General features: G+C 38.9%; 1 protein-coding gene across 4 annotated transcripts in view; it reads left to right on the top strand.

Annotated features, from left to right (window-relative positions):
* Positions 1-21,613, top strand: part of CDK6 (cyclin dependent kinase 6) — a 128,291-nt gene that overhangs the window by 14,137 nt on the left and 92,541 nt on the right. For all 4 annotated transcript variants that reach the window (XM_041466262.1, XM_041466263.1, XM_041466264.1 and 1 more), the window contains exon 3: positions 16,514-16,649. In XM_041466262.1, coding sequence (XP_041322196.1) covers positions 16,514-16,649 — 136 coding nt within the window. The remainder of the gene's footprint in view (positions 1-16,513; positions 16,650-21,613) is intronic.

Here is a 21,613-nt window from a genome sequence, read left to right as displayed (position 1 = left end):
GCATAGCCTGAAGTCACTTTCAATAGCTGATTTAAGAAATCTTAATAGTTAAGACACACAGTCATAGTGGCCACAATAATTAAGTCTGACATTTTTTGGAAAAGGGATGGTTCCCAAAGTAACAACAGGCTTTAGAATACAGAGATTAAGAAACAAGAAGTAATCAAAAATTCAGCAGTCAAGAGGAATGATATGAAAAGTCTTAGATTTGAAATGGGGGGTACTTAAATAGAGAGTTACAGCAGCACAGTCTTTGTCACTTGGGTCATACACCATTCCCTGACATCCATGCTCTCTCCAGTCAGTGAAATCCTGGTGTTTTGATCTATATCCTCCTCCTGGTGCTAGATACAGCAGGACAGTTTAAGGCTCTTGGATTCTTAAACTCTCTGGAGGAATGGGCGATGTCGGAGGGAGGCAACAGACTTTCTTCACACTTTTTATGGCTGTGCTCCAGTGTATCATGATGGATTCACCAAAGGTACACACAGCCATGCGTAACAAGATAGGGATGTGAGATAATTGTGATTAGACACTCTATTCACTGGAATATTAAAAGTGTATTCCATCTTAGTCATATAGTGAGTGCAGAGTGGGCATGTGCTTTAGGAGAATAATTCATCCTACTCACCCTCGGTGCCCACGATGGAGTACAATGAAGCGCTCTCTGGAAATGCTCATTTTGACTCTAGAGGGAGCCCAGGTGGATGAGCTTGAGAAGTGGGCCCACAGGAGTCTCTTGAGGTTTAACAAGATCAAGTACGTGGGTCAGGGCAACCCCCAGTATCAACACAGGCTGGGGGTTGAAGGGATTGAGGGCACCCCTTTGGAGAAGAACCTGGGGGTGCTGCTAAATGAAAGGCTGGACATGACCCATCCATGTGCACTCACAGCCCAGAAGGTCAGAAGTGTCCTGGGCTGCATCCAAAGCAGTGTGGACATCAGGGCCAGGGAGGGGATTCTGCCCTCTGCTCTGCTCTGGGGAGAGAGACCCCACCTGGAGCCCTGCATCCAGCTTCAGGGTCCCCAGCTCAGGAAGGACGTGGACCTGTTGGAGGAAGTCCACAGCAGGGCCACTGAGATGGTTAGAAGGGTGGAACAGCTCTCCTGTGAGAGAAGGCTAAGAGATTTGTGTTTGTTCAGGCTAGGAAAAAGAAGACTTTGGGATGATCTACTTGTGTCCTTCCAGTACCTGAAGGGAGCCTACAGAAATGAAAGGGGGGGACTTTTCACAAGGGCTTGTAGTAACAGAACAAGAGGGACTGGCTTCAAACTAAAAGAGGGTGGGTTTAGATTAGATAATAGGAGAGATTTCTTTACTGTGAGGGTAGGTGACTCACTCAGCAGGTTGCCCAGAAAAGTGGTGGGTGCCCTATCCATGGAAGTGTTCAAGGGCAGACTGGATGGAGCTGAGCAACCTGGTCTAGTGAAGGGTGCATGGTAGGGGTATTGGAAGTAGATGATCTTTAAGGTCCCTTCCATCCCAAACCAGTTTATGATTCTAATGTAGAGTGGCCACCCAACTGGAGCTTGCTCAATCTCAATGAGATTAAAGCCAGTCAGTAAAGTTTGAAGGTGAAAAGTGGAAGTTTGTACATTGAATAATAGATGTCACAAAATCAAATAGGAAATTATTTTGGGTGTAGGGGAACAAAAGGTTAGTATAGAAATCAGAGGGTACTTGGACTACCAGAATTTAGATGGAAGATGAAATGAGTATTATAGCGGAAGTTTTTTTTTAACCAAAGTCTGTTGTACATGGATTGTTGGTAAGAACTTGTACAAGGCACTTTTTTTATCACTTGGCAATATTTATGCACTTCCTGTAATAGGAGAGTGTGGGTCTCTGTGAAATCTACTGGCTTCAGACAGTCTGCTTCTGTTTTGTGTTTGGCATTAAAGTGCTAAAGGAATCTGATAGTAGCTGGGATGGATGGGCATTGCCTGCTTACCCTGTACCCAGTTTTAAGCTCCAGCAGAAGCCATTTTGGTTAAAAATCATTAATGTTTTACCAGAGACAAAGTAACTGATGATGTGTGTTGGAGGTGGCTGTTCATGCTGTCTACAAGTAGTTTAAGGCACCTTTCAAAGCTTTCTCAGTTGTGGTGTCTCATTTTGTCATCACCCTTCAGTCTGCCATACTGATCTCATATAGGATTTGCCACTAAGTGGGTTTATTATGTCACTATTGAAAAAATGTTGGTGCTGCACATAGTTTCATTGCCTCAATTTAATTTTGGGCAAATTGCATGATTGTACAATTGCAAATAGTTGGAAAACTCTGGTGTCTAACTTAAATTCCAGTCTGAATTATCCAAGACTTGAGTTTTTGTAATGCAGGGGTGCTATACCTTTATGTCTTTGAATAATTTTGGGGGAATTTCTATTTTTCCATAAACTCAAAACATGTCAGTCCACATTGCTCAGTGATAGCTTTCAAAATTAAAGTCAGTCAATCAATACTGCTAAAAGATTCTGCTCCATGATTTTTTATGTGAAGTGTCTGTTTTATAATTTGACATAACAGGCTTGAAAACAGTTTTGTTTATTGTGGGTCTACTAAGACAATATAGTAGTAGTAAAGTAAACAATCTACTCTATTAAGCTGTTTGGATATGCATATTACACTTGTGGGTATATGTGGAAAAGGAAAACCATGAAAATGTCAAGATTTGACTCCATTTAATGTGAGAATTATTATTTTGTAACATGAATTAGGATTGTTAGACATTTAGTGCCTGTGCTTTAAAAATGTGTGAACAGTTTTCTTTTTTAAAGTTTAGAAAAAAATGGAAAAGGGATAAGGGCAAGTCAGGGAAAAAAAACATCCCAAAAGCTAATGGTTTTTAAATAGTTGCATGACATTGAAAATTGGAACATGGTACTGAAATGCCATCTCTCTTATAGTATAATAAAATAGTGCATTTTATTTAATGTGTTCTGGAAAGAGTAAATATAAATCCTAATGTCAGTGGCAAAGAGCCCATCTATTGGCTTAACCTCACCTGGGCAGCAGGCAACTGAACAAGGAATGTCAGTGTTTAAAAGCCGCACAACTAGTTTTGTTTAATAGATTACTTTTTTCTCCTCTTGTTCACAGTACAAATACATATTTTTAAGGTGTTTAGAGAATATTTAGATTATATGATTATGTATCTCCTTTAATACTTTTAAAAAGTTTTCAGATCTTGCAAAATTCAAGGTGACTTTAATCTTTCTTCTTTCAAGCATGAAATTGCCATCCCTTATCAGCATTAGTCACTCATTTTGAGAACTCAGTCATCCCAGAGCACATCTTTTATACAAAAATATTGCAGTAACATTTTTCAGCTTTTAAATGGGGGCTTTTTTTGAAAAGTCTGTTGAGTTCTTGAAATAAAACTAAAATTTTCTGAATGGACATGGATTATCATGGCTTTTCTAATATTTTGATCACTGTTATTTTCACAAGCCTGAAGAAACATTCTTTTGCTTTGACAGATCTAAATCCATGTCACTTCTCTGCCTTCTGTGGTGAAATTGTGTGAACTGTGTTTAGATCCATAGTCATACACCATAAGTGCTTGCATACAGGGGCATCCATAGACTACTGTGTCTACCTGCATTTAGCAAGAAATAAAGCTTTACTTTGTATGTTTCTTCCAATGGACATGAGACAGCTATTTGTCAGTCAAATACTTTCATAATCGAGACACAGATTCTTATATTAGAGCTTCTGGATGCCAGTTGTGATGTTTGAAAACCGAGATATACCTGCATGAAAAGTAGGTAAGGGAAATCACTGGATAGTTTGTTTGTCTTCACATTAAGTCACTTCAATTCTGCGATAACTCAGAAAGCAGCTGAATGGACCTTTATAAAACATGTGAACTAAGTCACTTCTAAGTGGAGACAGCTGGGGTCTATTTAATATCCTGTGTAAAATGGTAGAGGTCAGCTTCCTGGAATAACTTAGGAGTTTTATTTCATGAATATCATACTGCTTCAGGGACCTGAGGTGGTGCAAGGGCTCTCAAACTAAAGTGCGCTATAAGGAAAAGCTCCAGGGCTGGATCTTTCCTGGCTGTTCATTTACTGTTGAAGAGTGGGAAGCATCTTGTGGCCTGCGGTATCTACACATTCTTGATGTAAATGTCTTTTGTGTGAGTGCTTATTAAGGCAGGCAGCTAGTCTTAGTTTTTTCTTCCAACCTTATATTTTGATTTAGGCTTTAGGATATTAATTGAAAATCATTGAGAAGTCATTGAGGGTCTATGAGACTTTGGACAACAAAGTGATTCCCAAATGTACTGATTACCCTAAATACATAGATCATTTTGTAATTTGGGACATTTGTTCCTAAATCACTTAACTTATCTTGACAGTTTTATGATTTCTTTTTTCTCCGTGCAATTAATGGAGCCATATCTTTACTATCTAAGGTCATACATTCCCTTAATGTGTTCCCTGTATCTATTCAATTTAATTAGTCCTTGAGTTTATAATCTTATTTTATTTCCTGCCTCCTTCTATTCCACTGTCTGTTGGACATGTCAGTGAAAAAAAAAATTATCTTTGTAGGCTAGTATCACTGCTAACTGTTCACTCACACAAAAGTTCAGAAGTTACATGACATAGCAATTGATAAAATTGGTAGTTCAGTGACACCATAATTAAATACCTGTAGTGCAGTGAGCCTGAAGATTCACATAAAAAATTGTACTTTTCTAATGATACCCAGTATGATTACATACTTTTCATATTTGTGGCAATTTGTCTTTTCTTTGACTGCTTTTTAAAGTTGAAGATAAAGAGAAGCAGTAAAGTAGAACTAAGAGGAGTGTTTCTGTTAGATGGGAAAAAGGTGAAGATTAGGAAAAAAAATGTAGTGTGTCACTGGAATAGGCAGGCTGACCACAGAAAAGGCTTTCGTAGACTGTGGTGGTTCTGTGGGGCCTGTATGGTGTGCACCATTGCCTGTTTAGTCAACTCTACAAAGGCTTAAGACCATCAACTGCAGTATTTTTGTGCTGTTTCTCCCAACAGAGTTAAACAGGGTGATTGTGGAGTTTAGGGATGGAATATAGAAAATAATGAAGAGCAACTCCTTCAGCCCTCATTGTCTCTTGACTCATTCTTGAAATTAAAATAATTACATTAATAAAGCAATTCATATATGGCTTAGGAAGGGTTAGAACAATTTCTGTCTCAGTCGGTATTTATACTCTGAAGTGAGAAAGGTGGTTCCTGGTGTAGGGAATAGTAAGAGCAGAACAGACCTGAAGCGATAATTACTGGCAAATTAAGGCTCTCACTGACTTCTCTATGATTTTAAGTAATCCATGTCCACTGCTTTGTAAGTCCTTGCAGTATTTGCAGATGGGAGCCAGCCCTGCCTCACTCCCAGGCAGATGCCTCCCAGCTCCACTGATGCCGTGAGCTGGCTGGCGGCCACGAAGCCGTGCTAGCCCTGCTGGCCCCGCAGCCTCAGCCACGATCCCCACTGTGCCCCGGCACCCCTCAGCGCAGCCCGGACCCACGCTGTCTGCCTGGGCATCACAGAGCACACCCTGCTTTGCTGGCACCCCCTGCCTACATGGGCCTTGTTTTCATTTGCCTTCATGTAAAAATGTTTTAGCGCTCCAGGAACCAGACCTTGTTTTGTGAGATTTATTACAGTTTGCACATTTCTTTCAGAAATGTGAAAGATGATGTACGCAAAACAATCAAAAAGCAGTTTTGCCATGTGTTTACATCTGACGTAAACTGTAATTTACAAAATGCTGATTTCAAAACTACCCATACATTAAAATGTAAACCTTCATCCCATGCTGCTGAAAGACACCCCAAAAGAAATAGTTGCCTTTGCCCTGTAGTAATAAAACAGTTGAATAAAATTTATTGCCAGCTCAAAATGCTACTAACACCTCATTTTCATTGCCAAACTCTTCAAATAATCTTTAATTTGTTTTCTTTTACGTATGTGTGCAAGAGTTTAAAGGAAATACTTAAAGAGCTGTGTAGCCTGTAGAATACTCACTCCATGTGCATTAATCTTTAAATGGTTGGCTCACAGTGCCATGTAAACGGGCTAGAAAGGGAGGAAACGTGTATCAGACATCTGCCTTAAGAACTGGAGGATGACAGCACCTGAGAAGCTTACAAAAATATTTTTGGTTTACTTTACATGTGCTATGAATTAATTAAAAAAAAAATAAAAGCTTCATAGAAGAAATGACAAGACAGACAAGGAGCTTACATGGCCACATATGAATGGTCACGAATGGGGAAAAAGCCCACAATGGTGTCCAACTCCTAAAACACCTGCAAGATGTAGTTCTGATGAAACATGTAAAGAATTTGCATGCTAATGGAAAAAAGGATCCCTTTTTATGTATCGAGTGTTTAAGAGCAATTGCCCCCAGAAAAATTTATTAAGCCAGAAGAATCTTGTAAATTTCTATTGAAGGTTTATTAGTCCCATTTGTTTCTGTTCTTCAGAACATGAATATTAAACTCAATCCTGCAAGTTTGTCACAGGTGAAATTCCCTTTCACATTAAAGGAAATTCTGGACCTGTGCCAAAGCCAGTTAAATAAATGTACCAACTTCATGAGGCCTAGGTAAAGGCTCTTGTATGTTGAGCTGTTTAGGATTGATCCTGGTCTTTGAGGGTTGAGTGAATAGGGCAGAGGTGGTTTTAGTGTCTTTTTCTTTTTCTTTTTTTTTTTTTCTTTTGGCTTGTCTCCCATTTTGTTTTAACTTCTACATGGAAGAAATGTTTTAAAATCACTTCAGAAATGAACTGAACAGAATCTGCATTCCCACCAAGTAAAATTGATCAGTTACAGTCTTTCTGGGAAGTAATAATATCTTCTAAATTAATTTAAATTAAAGCATCTTGTCTAAGTTAGTCATTTAGGCATCTTCCATAGCAAGCAGGGAGAGACAGTACCCTCCCCAGAGTGATTCAGTCAACTTACTCCTTTCTCCCAAATAAATGAAGACCTACATGACCCGTTCAAAGTAACCCCCTGTTGCTGAGTAGCTCCATTGCAGGAGTTGTATCTCTTCCATGGAAGCTGAGAGGAGAACTTGTGTTCACAGGCTGTGCAGGGCTGTGGTGTAGGTGGATGGCGTTTGACCTGTCTGATGCTGGCTAGCCAAAGACTGCTATGTTCAATGAAGTTGATAGTTTTCTTACATGCCTTAAATCTGCCTTCTGCTGAATCTAAGTACTTTGTAGTCCCATAGTTTTGATACTTTAGTTTTAGAATAAATATCCTCTCATGCTTCACTTTTTCTCATAACGTTATCTATTACTCTGCCACTGTTTTTCTGTTGCATCTGCAACTTAAAAAGAAAAGGGCAATGTTTATGTGTGTAGATCTGGCTTCCTCACAAAACCTGGCCAGATCCTGTTTGTTTTTCTTACCCATGTGAGCAATTGCCTTTGTATTTTGATTTTTGGAAATCAGCTGAGTGCTGTTTACTTTTGGGCAGATGGGATGTAATTCATAGCATGTGAAGTAGTGGTGACAGGACACAGTACAGTACCACTGGAAGGTTGCTTGAGTTCACTGTGCTCCCTTCCAGGTTTTGCTGAAGTGAATGAAGAATTCCCTTTGTCTGAAGTTCATGGTGCTGCTGGCGTCATGGCACACAGGAGTATTACTGGGAATACATTTGGCATCAAAGCCTGATGGAAATCACTCTCCTTACCATGCGTATACAAAAAGCACTGTGAACTGCATTTCTGTTTTTATGTGATACAACCTCATGCAGGACAAATTTGTGGAAAACAACACACAAAGTGTAAGACACCTTTTGGATTTTCATTTGAGTTACTCCCGAATGTGGCAACTGCATTCACCACCTAACTGCTTGTATTGAAAGTGGGCAGATACGTCTGATCCATTTTCAGGAAATTTTGAGCACTTCTAGTGAATCCATAAACAGGTTCTTTCAACAGATGTAGACATTTTTTAAAAGTTGTTTTCATGCAGTTTCAATATCTGGTGTTACATTGCTGTTTCCATTTTTAAGATAACAATAACTATTCACATCTATTGCTGTTTTCTAGTCCCCCAGGTTAAGACTGGGAAAACAACAGTTCACAGTTCATTCATTTCAGAATTTAAGGACAAACAAATACTGTGATGAATGCCTTAGAATACATCATGACCGTAGTTTTCAGAAATGAATGCCCATATTCATGGATTGAGTACTTAAGGGTAACTAAAAAGTTAGGAAGCAGAGATTGTGGTACAGATAAGGATGGTTAAGTGCAAAAGGAGACCACGCATGTTGGGCCTCAAGTTGCAGAGTTCTCACTACATGGCTAAAAATCAGATAGGGGTTGAAATGGCAAACAGGGGTTTGCATTGCTCTATCCAGGTGATGACTGGCTGAGTATAAGAAAAAGGAATGATAGCTGGCAGATAAGGTAGATGAAGCTTTAGGTGATGTGGATACTTAAAAATCACCCAGCATAAGTGCAGCAGAAGTTCTTTGGTAGTTCAGGGCTGGTGGATCATGCAAGGTCAAGATCTATGACAGGTTTACTCTGCACACTGGTACTCTTGCTTCAAAAATGCATTCTTCTACTGACAGGTCTAAAAAAATTTAATATGATACTACTCAAAGCTTGTGTTGTCATGTCAACTGACCATGCTGTCATAGCAATAAACAGATTGGTAGAAGTTTTCACCCTATTTCCCAGTGATGTTGGTTTCATTCTCTTACCAAGGATTTCCTTTTTGTAATGTCGTTTAGAGAGACAATGACTTTTTATTTAAGAAATGATACATAATAATAAACCCAAATATAAACAAATGAGCATGAGAATGAACCATGCGCTGTTTTACTTTGGTTTACTCCTTTTCTGCTAATTGATTTCTGTTTAATATATGGATATATAGTGTTTTACATTAAAAGGTCTGTAGAATCCCTTAGTAATAGTATTCCCTGAATACATTAGAGTGACACAATTAAAATAATTTAAAAGAATTAATTTTGTTTTCTTATTAACATCTCTTATTACTAATATATGTGCTGCTTATTTACATTGTGCATGTATAGTATTGCAAACTTTAGCCAATTCGGCCCTTTGTTTTTCCTTAGGGTTTTTTTTTCTTCTGTTTTGTGATCTTTTGCTTTAGCAATGAAATTCATGGTATTGTTAAACTCTGGAAGTTTTCCCCTTCTAAAAGTCGTCTCTTGATCCTTTCTTTGAGAAGGACAAACTGTTTGGTCCCAACTCTACCTATGAAAAATAGAAATGTATTTTCTTACAAGGCTTTAATGTGTCAGTGTCCCACAGATAATTACAGCAATACTTGATCCCAGTAACAGAACCACAGCAAAATATTTTGTATCTATTGCTCTGTCTGCCCTGCTCTTCACTATCGCGTCATGGCTTTGTACTCCTTTCAAGCGCTGCTGCTACTGGTCTGTCCTGGGAAGTGGTAGCGACATCATCAGCACTCAGGTATATTTGCAGCCTTTAACAAGGCCCCTTACCTTGCTTTTTCAGTGTCTGACAGCTTCAGAATTACTCTCAGTCAGGCTGCTTCTTTCCAGGTTGCTTGTATTCCTGAGGGCTGAGCCTGCACTGAGTGGTTAATTAGGGCTCAAACAGCACATGAGTTTTCAGTGCATCCACCATCGTCCAGAATAATTGTGGCTGTAGAGTAACCTGGAGGTCTTTCAGGAACAGCAGCCCCTGGATTGATGATAAGCATCAAAACAGGGGACATCTTCTGTAGTCTTCTACAGTAGCTGCTTTGTTATTCTTAGGTTTCTCTATGAATCAATAAGAAGCAAGAGTTTGCACTCAAATTTGCATTGGAATTATATACATTCTTTAAAAAGCTGAATTAAATACCTCAGGAAATGCTGTGATATTGCAAGCTTTTAAAAAACTATATGAGATTGTACAGAGTGTCAAACAGTACTTCAAATTTGACATTTTGCAATGAATATTTTTTTTGTGGTCTGAAGGGTTATTATTTCCTTTGTTATTTTTGATATGTTGGCATCATGATTAAATCTCATGTGTACATAGATTAGATTATTAAGCCACTGAAGAATGAATGATAATTTATACTGTTGTAAAGTATCAATTTTGAAGATGAGTTGTTTTAACTTAAACGTAGAAGAGAGATATTCTTCATAGATTTAGATCCTGTAGGTCTGGCACAAAAACAAATTCAAAATATAAACTGAAATGTGGAGTCTGTAACAAGCAGTTTGTGAGCTACAGTAAAGACTGGATTTTGTTGTATCTCATCTTACACCATGTACAGCTGGAAGTCCAGAATAACATCTGGGCTCCTTTCATTTGAATTAAACAAAATCAAGATTCAGGCATAAGTTTTACTTACATGTTGAGCAAATTAGGGAATCTAAAAAGGAATACAGCTGTTCCCTGAGGAAGGTATTATAAAGAAAATCTAAAAAACAACAGATGCAAACACACTGCCAATGAATGGGAGCATCTTTAATTTGTACTCTGAACTGGAAGCTTACGGAAGCTTGCTGGAAGCTCACAGCAGTGTATAGCAGCAGTGTACATGACTTGGAAAGGCAGTGTACGTTTGCTTGTTGAAGGATCACATGAGAGCACTATGAATAGGTCAGACAGCTATTGCTGATCCTAAACAATCTGTCAACGACTGTCTTCATAACAGGCCATGTTATTTTTCTGATTCGGGGGTGACTTGGTGTGTCACTGGCCTGCCCTGGGACAGAGTGTTTGGTAGGGCAGCGCACAGGCGTGTTCAGGCACCACCCAGCTGGTATTTTCCCTCCGTATTGTCACGGGCTCCGTGTGTGGCCATTTTGGATAAAATCAGTTGCAGTGAGATTGTTCGTGGACTGGTGAGGAATTAAGCATTTTAAACACTGGTGAACTGTAGGATATGTCCTGAAGAGGAGTTCTGCAAGGCAGGATATAGTTTGAATTACGGAGTCTTATGAGATCCTTTTCTGGTTCTTGTCTGTTAAAGATAATCTCCCTCTGCAAAGAAGGTGAAAGAGAAATGATGGTGTGAGGGCTGAAATGGACAGCATGCTGCTATAAACAAAGAAAGGTGCAGAGAATATCTTGTCAGGCCTATTTTTCCTTGAAGTAAAACTCTTTTAACAACTGCATCTTTTAGTGGCTTCGGTGGCACACTAAGAAAACATCCTTAGCCTTTTTCATTTTTTGGGCACAAATCTTGGTTTGTGTTGAAAATAAAAACTGGTTTTGGTGGTTTCATCGGAGCAGACATTTGTCTGCATCACAAAACCATTCAGTCTGGCACCAGAGCTCGTCATTGCTTGAGTGGGGCCCAGTGCAGGAGAGCAGGGGTGTTGCAGGTCAGGGCTGCAGTCGGGACTGAGCGTTGAACGCTTGCCCAGTCAGCCCACTCTATCGGACTTTAGCCAGTGCTATTTACTTCGCTTTCACGAGCATCTATTTCTCTCTGTCACTTTCTCTGTCTCTCTTCCTCACGCACACTTAAAGAACAAAAACCTCTTTTATACAGCTAAGCGTGTTAAATAATTTTTCCAAGTCAGAAAGGGAGAGAGACTGGAAAAAATTACAGCACAAAGCTCAGCTTGCCGATGAACGATTGCCTTGTCATCCTAATGTCCCCCTTCCTTTCCTTAAGCCTCACTGGTGAGTGGGCAGTAAGCAACAGTGTTGGCTGGGCTCTGCTGGAGTGAGTGTCCAGAACAGGACTTTCTGCTGCCTTTCTTTCATTGTGCAGTTGCTTCTCTGCAGTAGCTCTTTCTGCTCTGTGCACAGTAGATAATTAATGAGTGACTTCAGAGTTGAAAACATCTGTCTACAGAACATCTACTTGTCCTAGATAAATTAATTGATTTTACCTGATGTTAAGTTCTGCCTTTACTGCTGTTTGCCTGAAAGAGATTTCTCCTGGACACAAAAGGTGATCCTGCTCCTCTTTGCTGGAAGGGTCGTAAAGCAGGGGAAATGTTCACAAACTCCAAGAACCTGGTAGAAAGTAGAGAATAAGGATTTAAGACATAAAGTTGCCGTGAGCACTGTAGGCATACCCAAGATTATTTAATCAAGTTTGGCTGTGGGCATCTGACTTGTTGCTGGATGGAACTGACTGTGGGCTGCTGGCTGTGCTGCAGGCAGTGCTGTGCCCTCATGCTGTGTGTTTCCAGTACTGAGGTGTTCTGTTGGTGCAGTCAGAGTCTTTGTTATATTGCAGTCTGCTGTGGAGCCATACCTTAAGCACTGATACACATTGGGGCAGCTACAGCTGGAATTACAAATACATTTTGAAGCTCTTGAAGACCCGACATGCCTCTGAAAATGGTGGAACTCAGGTAGTGCATTACTGTGTGGTTCTATAGATGTTATCCCAGGAAAAATGCCATTTAAATACTTTGAATTTAGTGTCCTCTTCCTCTGCATGTGCACTTTTTTCCCATATAAAGGTGTTTTACTAAAGCTCCTTTGAGCAAGAAAACTACATCTGAAATACCAGCTTTCAGAGGCCTGGAGAAGTGTGTGATTGCTGATTAAAATGAGACAAAGCAGTATGTCCTGAACAGAGGGAAAGAACTTTGTCATATGTTTCAGAGTGGGAAACTCTATTTCCTGTTTTGCTACGTGGGACTTGGTTCTCCTAATGCACATGTTCCATTCCAGTTGCCCAGCTATTGTCTTCTTCATCTGAAAGATGACCCCTTTGTTCCAATACATTGGGTATTTTTGATTCCAAGTAGAGGCTGGTTTCTGTCAGCAGTCTTTTTTTTGCATCAAAATCAAGAAAGGAAAAGGTAGCTAATACTGAAAGTAGGGGTAAAACTTTTTTTTAGGGAGTACATAGTTTATGAAGTTGGGGTGTACAACGGGCTTGCTGCTGACAGACTTCTTGAGAACACAGGAATCTGAGGCTGCTGCTGAAATTTGGACTAAAAGGATGACCGACTGTTGCTGTTCAATACTTCCAGTTATGAAAGGCAGAAATTTTCTGTGCTCATTAACTTCCAGGATTAACCTGAGCCAAAGGAAGTAAAAGCAGAAGTTATTCAGCTCCTCCTCCCCTTATTTGTCAATAAACCTCGGTCATGGCCTGTGATAGTATTGATATCCCAATTTTGTGGTGTTTACATAAACACTGTCAATGCACAAGTTCTGTTCTGGTTTTCTGTCGTGCAGATGAATACCTTTCAGAGTTAGGTTGAGGCCACCAAGCTCTTTTCATCTGTGTATTTGCTCAGACCTGTGAAATCTTAAAACTGTAACATATTGTTATGTCACTGTTTATGTAACCACAGTCTTCTAAAGCATTTCTCCTACACATAAATCAAAGGCTCCAATTCTCTTCCTCTGTTATGGGTAGGCTAGGAAGTAACTCTTTCGAGGAAGACATTGTTCCAAAGAAAATTAAAGTAAATCCATGTTATTACAAATCTTTAGGATGCGAGGACTGGTTTTGTTCAGTGCTGTGAGTGACTGTACAGGGATGTGTGTTCATGTTGGCTTAGTCCTGTTGCAGTAGAAATACCAGTAAGCCCTTGGACGCGTTGGCAGCATGTATCTAATTCTTGGTCTTCCTTTTGACTATGATCCAGTTAATTTTCCAAATGTACCTACTCATCTGTTTGATAACAGCCAAGAGAAATTATGTCCTACATTTTTTTCAGGTCTTACAGTCAGATCTGTCTTTCAGTATTTCTTGCAGGTGTCTTGGGCTGATGGGCCTGATCTCCATCGCTGTTATCTCAGTTTGCTCAGGAAAAAATGTTCATGCTACTTGAGAGCGGGAAACTTCATAGCAATTCTCAGATCAGATCAGATCAAAGCAAATCTAATAACATTCAGGGACTTTCTGGGATCAGTTGCAATCTACCACTCAGTAGATGCAATAGTTTTCAAAGTAATAACTGTCTTTCCTTTAAAAGCATTAGGTATTCATATTGTAAAATGAAAGTGAACTGAGGATGCATTTGTCAGATTTTGTGTTGTAAGAAGCTATGGAGACTACAAGGAGCATCATCTGGTTTTCTGCATGCAAAAAACGCCAAAGTATTTTTGTTGGAAGGCGGGTATTCTGCTGGATTATAGGAGGATCCACTAGGCACTAAACCCCTAATATAAAACAGAGACAGAGATTTGTAGCTGATAAGCTCCTGCTTTAGTACAATTAACTTGAAAAAATGTCTGCATTAAAACCCAGGATCTCCGTTAGTGTCTCTTCAACAGTGTTCCAGTTCAGATGGACACGTTGGGCGGTGTATGACTCCCAGCCAAACATCTTGTTAAATACTTGCAGGATTTCCCATAGCGGATCTTACTTTAATCAAATAATTCAAGCGTTTCTTTTGTAAGTACAATAGAAGGGCAGGGCTTGTGTTTACAAAGTATTCAGTATGGAAATCCTGTATTAATTGAGGTATATTTACTTCACTTAGGACAGTGTCCACATAGTAACTCTTTAAATAAAAGGCCTTTTGCTGTTGCCTGTTCCAGAGAGGCAGTCACATGCAATGTTAATGCGTCAGATACAGAAAATCATGGGGAAATGGCTTCAGAGATGTGCTATGTAGGCAGCAGAGATGTTCCTAATTAACAAAGACAATTTTATGGGTGATATTCTCACAGTGAATGTAAGAGAGTATAATTTATAAAAAGTAGTTTTATCCCTGTGGAAACTACTAAATAAAAGGCTGTGTCATTCTCAATCTATTTCAAGAATGATTAGCAGGAGCAATGCCAGATATTGGGTTTTTGTAATATCATGGTTTAATATAACCTGTGATTTAAATTACTGTCTTTCTAAGGCAGCAGCTATATTTTCTGTGAATAAACACAATGTACTTATACCTAGCCCAGTGCCAAATCTAGACCTTTTGTGATTAACAGTAAATTAGAGTTTCACATAAAGAGTATACAAAAAGGAAAGATAATATTAATACTCAGTGATAATATTATTACTCAGTAAAAGGTAACCAGAATTGTGCTTCTCTGACTTCCTTATTTTGCTGTGCCAGAAAATGCCGGAATCAAAATAACCCACATACAGAAGAATTAACAGAGAGTCAACATTTTCCTCCTCAGTGAATTGGAAATTACATGTTGCTTCTAATTTTAATACAGTGAAATCTTTTTTTCCTTTTTTTTCTTTAATTATAACTCTACTATAGTTGAAAATATGTTTCTTTGCCACTATATTAAATACCTGGCAAAACGGGTGTTCTAGAACATTTTAGGTGAATGTAGGTCAACACAAAGGAATCATACAGTTGGAAATATTTTCCAGTGTTTATGTTCAGATGTTGAGACCTGTCTGGCTCCTCTCTATTTGCATGTGTTGGGGTTATAGGCAGTCCGGCTACATTCCACGCTGATTTATATAAATATATTGCAGATTATTAACTTCCAGCCAAATACCAGTAAATTTCACTTTTCAGGAAGGTTTGTGACTTTTCACAAAACTTACTTACCGTGTACAGGACATGTACACCCCACTGAGGTAATCTTAGAGAACAGTATCTGTCGTTACAAAAAATGTGCCAAAACATTTTCTCTTAAAGTCACTGTGTTACCATAATAATTAATGTTTGTTTGTTCAGATTATGATTACAGATTAAGTACAGAATAGTCTTCAAGTAGAGGTAGGGTGACAGTCTTATTATCATAGTGAAAATCAGTGGTACGAATATAGGTGTGAAGCACAGAAGGATGGGCAGATGTTTTTGAAAAAGGTAAAACAGTGCTTAAAGCTGGCATGGTAGACAGTGAGGATGAGAGAAATCCTACTTAAAAAGAGAAAACAATAGAAAGCAGAGTAATCAGATAGGAATGTGGTATTATGAAGAGCTTTGTAGATTAGTTCGGTGTTGTGCTACAAGGTGAAATGGTAAAGAAGTTCCAGTAAAAGAATGACCAAAAGTGATGAAAGAAGTATTGACATGTTGTGCACAAAGCTTTTTTCCAATCAGCAATGCTGATTCCTTGCGTCCAGGAATTTGCAAGAGGAATCAGCAAGACAATTCTGTTTCTGCTGAAGGAGATCTAATTATACAGCTGTGTAATGGTATACGTGGGAATTATGTGGAAAGAAACTGAAGGTGCATGCAAACACTTACGTATTTTTCAAAAATATTTCCGGCTTTTTTTTTGCTTTTTTTTTTGCTTTTTTTTTAAATCTATAAGTACTGGAGCCTAGAATGTGTATAAATGTCACATAATTTTCTGTAGTAACTTAGGTTGCTATGTCAAAAAAATAAATTATTTTCATGTAATTATTTTACATTTAACAGTTGTTGAGTTCTTAATAATTAATCTTATTTCAGAATTCACAAGTGAGAGACTGAGACGGTAATTTTGATATATCAGCTGTTATCTGATGAATCAAGAGCTCAAAGATTGGTCTACCTTTGGAAGGCTCTTTTCCATTCTGTATACTGTAAGAAATTTAAATAGACATGCTTGAGATGCAAGGTGCGTTTATACTGGTTCCTACGTACTTACCACTTCTGTTCTTTTCCTCTTCTCAGATTGTTTGATGTGTGCACCGTGTCACGAACAGACAGAGAGACCAAGTTAACATTAGTGTTTGAACATGTGGATCAAGACTTGACTACTTACTTGGATAAAGTTCCAGAGCCTGGAGTGCCTACTGAAACTATAAAGGTATTTAAGGAGAAAGATTTTAGGAGATAGTATTTCAGAGATAAATCAGACAAACTGTGTTGTGATCTCACAGGGACCTGTTGGAGCAGGTCCAGAGCAGGGTCACCAGGTTGATTAGAGGGATGGAGCACTTATCTTACAAGGAAAGGCTGGGAGAATTGGGATTGTTCAGCCTGGAAAAGAGAACGCTTAGAGGTGACTTAATTGCAGCCTTCCAGTACCTGAAGGGAGCCTACAAGAAGTATGGAGAGAGACTATTTACAGGAGCATGTAGTGACAGGTAAAGGGGGAGTGGTTTAAGACTGAAAGAGTATGTTTAGATTAGATATTAGGGAAGAATTCTTTACTGTGAGGGTGGTGAGGCACTGGAACAAGCTGCCCAGAGAAGTCATGACTGCCCCACCCTGGCAGTGTTCAAGGACAGGCTGGATGGAGCTCTGAGCTACCTGGTCTAGTGAAGAGTGTCCCTGTGCATGGCAGTGGGATTTTTAAGGTGGTTTCCAATACCAGTAATGCCATTCTGTGATTCCATGATTGTGTGAAATCATTAAGAAAGACCTTTGCTTCCAGCTGCAGGCAGATGATTCTGTTATTGTTTCGGCAGAGGCTACTTGAACCTTCCCTTAAAGGTGAAGTGCTGGATATTGCTAGAATGGATAAAATAAATCCTGTACTCCTTATCCCTTTTCCTTTGCCTTTTATTTCCCCAAGAGACTACTTTTGTTTTATGTTCTTCTTGCCAGGAGAGTTTGTGTACATTCTGAGGGCAAGAATGTTCATTGTTGGCCTGTGGTGTGCTCTGCAGAGGATGGGCTGAAGGGTGGGGAGAGTCATGACCAGTTGTTACAGAAGCTGGGAAGGCTCTCAGTAACTGGGAGGACAAGAATGAAGTTTTGTTGTCATGTTATCTCATATTCTGCGTTATCTCATATTCTGCATCTGTAAGGGACGACCCCTACCTAGGATAGGATGTGCTTGTATTACTATTATTAAAATGCACATACCAACTCCTCTGCTTTCCTGGGAATTTCACAGCAAAGTGCCACACTGAGGATCGTAGGTTGAGGTGTTTGACAAAAAATTTGTACCTGGGAAGAGAAGCAGAGGGATTGATGTTGCTACATTTTGACTGTGTCTGTTTAACATTTCTTTTGAATTTTTTCATTTTCATGAGGAGAAATAATTTATGCTTTCAGACATGCATTATCTTTCACTTGTATAAGTACTTTCTGGAACAATATTGTATCATCTTAGTCTGGCAAAAGTCCCCAGGGAGGAAAAGAAAACATGAAAACTATTGAAAATGTAGTTGTTTTAATAATTCTTTTAACAGCTTCAAATTTAGAAGGTGTTTGATCTTTTAGTATAAAATTAGAACTAAAGTGGATAAAGTTCTATTCACTGGTGCCAAAGTCACATATGTATAGTATCAGTCAGTTCCAGCAACCATGTTTTTTAACCAAACATAGAGGATAAAATAAAATTTTTGAAAAATGGATAAAGCTTTAATTCAGTCAGAAGAAGACTGGAATGTACCTATTACTTTTATTATAATGCTGTTAAGGTTGTATTTTCCTCCTAGGACTTTGAAGCTACTTACATGAACTGTATTTCAGCTTAACAAACATTGTGAAAATAAGATGCAAGGTGACTGGCATATTATCTAACTAAATATATTGAAATTGATGGGAACTGAAAGACCAAGCCTCTGAAATCTCAGTTTGAAGTGTCTTTCAATCTGTGTGTCATTTAAAGGAAATACAAGACATGAGCACTATACTAAAGTAATTGTGATTTCCAAAAATTCTGTTCTGAAATTGCACTAAGAGACTGTCAGATATATGCTTGAATATACATTTCATGGAGATTTTATTCTGATGAAGGAAATCATTGTACTTACATTCAAAAAACACTATTCTGCATACATGGTTTACTAGTCAGCCCTGTTGCTATATCTGATAGTTTGGCACAATAAAGTAGAAAAGCCACACAGAAACAAAGCGGAGCAATTTTGGTCTTTTATGTACAGTGCAAGTTCAGCTGCAACCAGTGAAATTAGTGACTGTAAAATTCAGCTTGTGGTACATAATCCCTTTTTAAATGGGCGAGGAAAAATGTAAAATTGCTGTTTACTTGATCGTCGCTGTTGATTTCAACATTTTCACAGTAGCTGATGTGTTTTTTCTTGAATCCTGTTTGGCTCAGGAAAAGAGAGAGATCAGTTAACTTAAGTTGCACCCCGTTGCTTCATGTTTCTGTCAAAATATCCAGTTTACGGAGGTACCTTTGCTGATAGTCAGGGCTGATCACACGAGGAAGGGTCTCAAGGCTTATTTTTAGTATATATCAATACCTTTGTAATTATACAGTCTGTATGGATATTCCTGACAGAAACTGAAGTAAAACATACTTCTGGCTGCAGGGAAATACTACGATTTTGTAGCAGCTGAGCATTTAACCCAGAGCACATACATCGTTAAGTGACTAATCTGACTTTTTATAGTTTGGCTTTTGAGGTTAATATGGATTTGTACTTCATTTATTTTCCAGAATTGCAGACAATTTGTGTAGAGTATTTCCCCTCACCACCAGCACAGTACAAAACAACTGCCAGTATTGTAAGACCATCTGTTAGAGTTCTGTGTGTGTCAGCAGCACCGAAGTGCCAAATGAGCCAAGCTCTGGATAGCTTGAAGTTGAAGGATCTAATATACCTCTTTGGCACCATGGTGTAAAATCAACAGTTGTTAGTGGACCTTGAATGACATAAAATTACTATGGGAGAAGTATCAGCCCCAAAAGATCTTTTTTGTGTGAATTGACTACCATCATTACATAACATTTAGGGAAGAGAGGCTCAGCTTTTGCTAGTTTGGGGCATGCTGGCGTTTTTGGTTACCAGCTGTCAATAAATAAAAGTGACACTGGTACCATTTTAAGAACTTCATGCTTTGCAGGCAATCGTGAGACTGTAGCAGTTCAGAGAAACGAACCATTATTGATTATTCAAACCCAGCTAGAGCTTTTGTCTTAATGCTGCTCAACAATGCCTTTCTAATGCCTAAGTACCTGCAGTAGGAGTCGCCCCAGAGGGTGTTTTGGTAAGATACAGACAGGTGTCCATAACATGATAGAAGAGACGTTTTCCCATGAGACATTGTCTGGTAGTGGGAATACACAACCAGGACCTAGAGCAGACATGCTCACTTCCCCTTTCTGTCACCAGGAGTGTGAATGCTCTCGTCCATTTCTGTGGCTCTGGCTTCTGAGTTCTGGGTTATTCTGAACAGAGGAGTTCTAAATCTTTTCTGCTGAAGCCCTTCCATTATTATTTAATTGAGTCTACTTTGAGCTAGGGGGATGGTGAACACTACTCCAAATACTTGTGAACATAGTGTTTTTTTTGAGAAGAGAACTATATTCAGCCTTTAATCTACTTAATAAGCCTTTGTAACTGCTGGATGTAGTCACGCTCACACTTGCTGGCTTCCTCTGTCAGACCTGATTAATATATGTTCCATATGGCATGAATCAGAATCAGCAATGACAGCATCTTTCTTCTTTCCTCTCTACCCATGGTCTCCTCCCTTCTATTCTTCCTGGGATACTCTTTAACTTTAGGGCAGTTTATGTGAAAATGCAAGGTATGAGTTCAGTTTCCTTAGGACACAGCTGTTAGTCATGCACAGGTCTCTGGTAACGTTAATGGTCTTAGCAGTTGAGCCTTCGAGAGCCTCGGCTCATTAGGAACTTTTGTTAGCTGACATAAGGGTAGCGGAAGTGGGAATGACACGTATGCCACAGAACGATGATTTTCTTTTAAATAGTTAACAGACCACTAAAGCATTTTGATGTCTTAGCCTTTGCGACTGAAGCATATTTAAACTGTGTAGTCACATTTGGTTCTGATGCTTGTGAGACTGGCGTGGTTTTTTTTGCTCCTAAGTAGTTTTGATATGGATATGGTTGTTTATAACACTACCTACGTTTTTCATGTAGAAATCATGCATATGCAACCAAGATGGAGTTTATTGATTTAAGATACTGCAATGTATTTAATAATACTTAGCTGTAAATTAATCTGTGCATGTGATGGCTTTGTATATAAAGCTGTACATTAAGTGGTTACAGAATGGTTCTTTGGAGTTCTATCCAGTCATCTTGTGCTGCCAGACCAAAGAGTCTGTAAAAGTGAGAGGGGACAACAAACTTTTACTGAGGTTCTTTAATTTAGCAATGAGTAAAGTTAACTTCATGAGGTAATGTCATTATAAGTAGACTTACTGTGGCTTCTTGCAATAGTTTCCTTAGAGAAATGTAGAGTTTAGGCTATATGTGCTAAGTGGGCTGTGCATGTTTCAGTCTAACAGTCAGCACAGAAGGGAACAAAACAAAGAACAAAGGTTTCCAGTGCAGCAGGTGCATATGTTATCTATCATGGAGTGTTGCAAAAGCTGTGAATATCTTTCTACTCAGTTCTGTGATTCGTGAATCTTCATAGAATTCCCTCCAGCCTTGAACAGGGCAGCCAAATCACAGAGTGAGCAGGGTTTCAGTGTGTATGCTTTTCTCTCCTGTGTCCTGGTTCGTCACCCAAGTGAATAGCTTCTGTGACTTTTTTTTGGATATTTACTTCTTTACATAGAAAGCTGGTATACCCATCTCATTCAGGTGTACAGATTCTGGTATTTAGATGCCTAAAATTTATAAAGTACAGCAGTGAATCGAATTCTCTTTTGTGAGCTTATCAAATAGTAGCCCATAAATTGAATTTTTATATATTAGCGTTAGTCTTAGGATACATGTTATTGTTGCATTCCTGTTAGCTTATATTACCTGCTATTAAAGCAGGCAGACTGGTCACATCTTTGCAAGACTCTTAGAAAATTAATATGAAGATGCTGTTTCTCAGAAAGCAGACCAGTGTTCACTGCTGTGAGGTGACTCAGCCGTATACCATGGTT

This window comes from Pyrgilauda ruficollis, unplaced genomic scaffold (assembly GCF_017590135.1).
Source record: "Pyrgilauda ruficollis isolate IOZ18807 unplaced genomic scaffold, ASM1759013v1 scaffold2, whole genome shotgun sequence".
NCBI classification, from domain to species: domain Eukaryota; kingdom Metazoa; phylum Chordata; class Aves; order Passeriformes; family Passeridae; genus Pyrgilauda; species Pyrgilauda ruficollis.
This window is presented reverse-complemented; position numbering and strand designations above follow the sequence as displayed.